The 3,824-nt window shown below is 61.7% G+C and overlaps 1 protein-coding gene across 1 annotated transcript; it reads left to right on the top strand.

Annotated features, from left to right (window-relative positions):
* The first annotated feature begins 6 nt into the window (after positions 1-6).
* On the top strand, positions 7-2,956 carry LOC101000266 (leukocyte immunoglobulin-like receptor subfamily B member 1). The gene is made up of 7 exons (XM_031661894.1): positions 7-181; positions 433-735; positions 1,057-1,107; positions 1,393-1,443; positions 2,052-2,174; positions 2,489-2,564; positions 2,639-2,956. The coding sequence occupies exons 2-7, from the start codon at positions 588-590 to the stop codon at positions 2,682-2,684; spliced, it is 495 nt and encodes a 164-aa protein (XP_031517754.1). The 5' UTR covers positions 7-181; positions 433-587; the 3' UTR covers positions 2,685-2,956.
* Positions 2,957-3,824: the final 868 nt, after the last annotated feature.

Here is a 3,824-nt window from a genome sequence, read left to right as displayed (position 1 = left end):
GAGGGAGAAGATGACTTCCTCCAGCGCCCTGGTCGGCAGCGCCAGGCCGGGCTCTCCCAGGGCAACTTCCTCCTGGGCCCTGTGAGCCGCTCCCACAGGGGCCAGTACAGATGCTATGGTGCACACAACCTCTCCCCCGAGTGGTCGGCCCCCAGTGACCCCCTGGACATCCTGATCGCAGGTGAGGAGCCCAGCAGGTTCAGTCAGGGACCCAGGCTCTGCACAGGCCCTGCCGGGGGATCCCAGGTGGTGATGGCCGGGATGAGGGGTGGGGGTCCCAAGGAAGAGAGAGACAGACAGAGACAGGGAATGGGGAGAAGGGAAGACTCAGAGAAAACAGAGACAGAGACTGAGGGTCCCAGATAGAAGCCTGGAGAGGCGTCAGCTCAGAACCAGGTGGGGCAGCCCCTCACCCATCCTTCTTCTCTCCAGGACAGATCCGTGGCACACCCTTCATCTCAGTGCAGCCGGGCCCCAAGGTGGCCTCAGGAGAGAACGTGAGCCTGCTCTGTCAGTCCTCGTGGCAGTTCCACGCTTTCCTTCTGACCCAGGCGGGAGCAGCTGATGCCCACCTCCATCTAAGATCAATGTACAAATATCCTAAGTACCAGGCTGAATTTCCCATGAGTCCTGTGACCTCAGCCCACGCGGGGACCTACAGGTGCTACGGCTCACGCAGCTCCAACTCCTACCTGCTGTCTGTCCCCAGTGACCCCCTGGAGCTCGTGGTCTCAGGTGAGGGCCCTGACCCTGTCCTCTCTGAGCCCAAAGGCTCAGCTCAGGCCTTGCCCCCAGGAGAGCTCTGGGCTGGGATGAAGTGAGTGGGGATGCGACGGGGGTCTCTGCCAGAGGGAGACTCACCCATCAGAGGGGAGGAGGACGACGGCTCCCCCGAAGGCATGCCCACCCTCAGCGGCATCGCCAGCATCATGAACTGGGGAGGTGGGTGGAGGGAGAGGCTGGGAAGACCACAGCCCCCATGTAGAGAAATTTGGTTTGAGGTGGAGACTTCAGGGAAGCCCCAGCTCCTCAGCCTTCTCTCATTCTTTAACCCAGGACTCTCCGGAGGCCCCAGCTCCCCCACAACAGGCCCCACCTCCACATGTGGTAAGTCACTGCGGCTTCTGGACTCAGAGGGAGAACGGCCTCCCCCAGGGCAGCCCTGAGTCTCCCAGAGAATCCCATTCCCCTCAAGGACTCAGGCATGGCCTTCCCTCCAGGGAGCCGGGCAGAGCCAGAGGAGGGGCCACAGGCTCCCAGGGGCTCAGGCTGGGCCGGTGAGGGGCGGGGTCGAGGCAGAGAGAGATGTTGGGGCCCAGCCTGGGGGAGGAGCAGCCGGGCTGACGTGGGGGGCAGGGCAGCCCCAGCCCTCACCTTCCCATCCTGACCCAGCAGGCCCTGAGGACCAGCCCCTCACCCCCACGGGGTCGGAACCCCAGAGTGGTGAGTGGGGGCTCTGAGAGGAGGGTGGGCGGGGTCCTGGGGAGGCAGGGGTGGGTTCTGTCCCAGGTTCAGGCTCCTCTGGAGATGGTGACATGGACAGGCCCCTCCCCTGCCTGGGCCTCAGTTTCTCCAGGTGTAAAGGAGAGAGGCCTGCGGGTGGGAACGTTCCTTTCAGCTCTGACTCCCAGCTGTGACCTCCTGGGAGAGGAGAACTCCCAGGGAAGCCTCCCAGACCCGATTCCGCAGGGGCTTGTCCTGTCCCACCTGCAGCAGTGACGGTGACCTGGGGCAGGGGAGGGGAGCAGGGCTGTGGTTCAGGATGGTCAGGCTTTTTCCCTGCATCTCCGGGGCTCAGCTCTGGTGCAGGGAACAAGGGCTGCGGGTCAGACTCCTGGATTCCCTTCCCAGCTCTGCTGCTTCCTGGCTGGGGGTCCTGGGACAGGCGGTTCACTTCTCTGAGCCTCAGTTTTTCATCTGTAAAGTGGGTGGGGTGGATGTTTCTGTTGTAGGGGTTGGAGGTGGTGAACAGAAGGTCCAGCAGTCACCTGCACACAGTAGGCGCTTATTTCAATGACATCACCCCCATTTCTGATGTCATCATGCTCAAGGTCTGGGAAGGCACCTGGGGGTTGTGACTGGCGTCTTGGTGGCCTTCGTCCTGCTGCTCTTCCTCCTCCTCCTCCTCTTCCTTGTCCTCCGACATCGACGTCAGGGCAAACGTTGGACATTGGGTGAGTAGGGAAGGGGAGACCCTGTGGGCTGACCGAGGGTGGGCTCAGGGTGCAGCCAAAGAGAATCCAAACCACCGGGCAAATGCAGCTTTGAGGAACTGTTCCAGCATTTCTCACCAGGCGAATGGAAAAAGCACTTAATGTCAGTCCCATCTACAAATGTAAAGTGTCCTTCGGGCTCTGTCCATCTCATGGGGCATTTGGAACATGGAGGCAGGAGTGTTTTCAGGTTTCCTTCCTTACCTTCGAGCTGTGTGTGGGGGGCAGGGGACTCCAATGTTCCCAGGGCTGAGGCTCTGTCCTTCTTCCCCCAGCCCAGAGAAAGGCTGATTTCCAACATCCTGCAGGGGCTGTGGAGCCAGAGCCCAGAGACAGAGGCCTTCAGAGGAGGTAATTCTGCCCGAAGACCCGAGACTCCCACCGGGCCCCGTACACTGCCCCTAAAGCTCCCGTTCCTCCCCCAGGTCCAGCCCAGCTGCCGACACCCAGGAAGAAAACCTCTGTGAGTGACAGGAAGAGGCGACCAGCCAGGAGGAGATGGGGGAGGCGACCAGCCAGGAGGAGATGGGGACCCCAAAGTTTCCGTAGCAATGGGGAAAGGGGCACAGGCTGGAAAGGGTCTGGGGCTCAGGGTGAGATGATCTCACCCCACACTGTGGGACCTCGGGAACATCGCAGCCCCTCCCTGCATCGCAGTGGCCCCGTCTGGGAGCTGGACAGGGGCCCACAGGACTGAGAGGTCTCAGGGAACCTTCCCAGGAGACAAACCCCTTGCTCTGTCCCGGCAGATGCTGCCGGGAAGGATACACAGCCTGAGGACGGGGTGGAGCTGGACAGTCGGGTGAGACTCCCCACGCCCCCCCCCCCGCCCCGTCCTGGGCACCAAAGACCTCCTGGTGCCAGATCTAATCCTGCAGGACTTCTCTGTCCTCTTCCCCTGGCTCTCAGCATCGTCACGGTGGACCCCTCCTTGTCCAGCACGCTGCCTCCCGCCTGCTGTGACCTCACTCTCTCCTGCTGTCCTGGGACCTCACAGGCCTCCTCCCGGGTCCCCTTCCCGCTCCTCCTCTGTTTGGCCGTCTGGTGGTTAGAGCGCCCCCCAGGCCTCAGGAGGATGAGGAATAGATGAACCACCCCGCTCCCCTGGCTCCCTTCATTCATTCATCCAGCGAGTGTTCCCAGGGAGCTCACTGTGGATCAGGCTCCCTGTGGGAGCTGCAGACACAGCAGGGAGCAGAGCCGCCCCCGCCTCCCGAGCTCACCTCGTGGTGGGAGACAAAATGCAAATAAATGCATGTGTGCAGGAGTGCAACGTGCTGTAAGAAACATAAACCAGGGAAAGGGCAGAGAGTGTGGGGCAGTGGGGCCAGTCTGAATGTAAGGGGAGGGCTGTCTGCTCAGCTGTCATCTGAGAAGCCTGGATGGAGGGGGCCACAGGATCCTGTAATGGACAAGCCCCTGCAGGCAGAGGAAACAGCCGTGCAAAGGCCCCGAGGCAGCAGCGAGCTCTTGCAGGAAGGCCGTGTGAGGCTGCAGCCAAATGGGCAAGGTCAGAGTGAGGAGGAGAGGCCAGAACCACAGGGAGGGAGCGGCCAAACCCTACATGGCCTTAGGGCATCCCTGAGATTCCATCAGGAAAGGGATGTAATC

The sequence above is a fragment of the Papio anubis genome, unplaced genomic scaffold (genome assembly GCF_008728515.1).
Source record: "Papio anubis isolate 15944 unplaced genomic scaffold, Panubis1.0 scaffold2875, whole genome shotgun sequence".
Lineage (NCBI taxonomy): Eukaryota > Metazoa > Chordata > Mammalia > Primates > Cercopithecidae > Papio > Papio anubis.
The sequence above is the reverse complement of the archived record's forward strand: the minus strand, read 5'-3'. Positions and strand labels throughout refer to the sequence as shown.

Coding starts and splice junctions, on each gene's coding strand:
- LOC101000266 (XM_031661894.1), top strand. CDS start 588: ATGTACAAATATCCTAAGTACCAGGCTGAATTTCCCATGAGTCCTGTG. Junction 736..1,056: donor CCTGGAGCTCGTGGTCTCAG/GTGAGGGCCCTG, acceptor TCTTTAACCCAG/GACTCTCCGGAGGCCCCAGC. Junction 2,565..2,638: donor GACAGAGGCCTTCAGAGGAG/GTAATTCTGCCC, acceptor TTCCTCCCCCAG/GTCCAGCCCAGCTGCCGACA.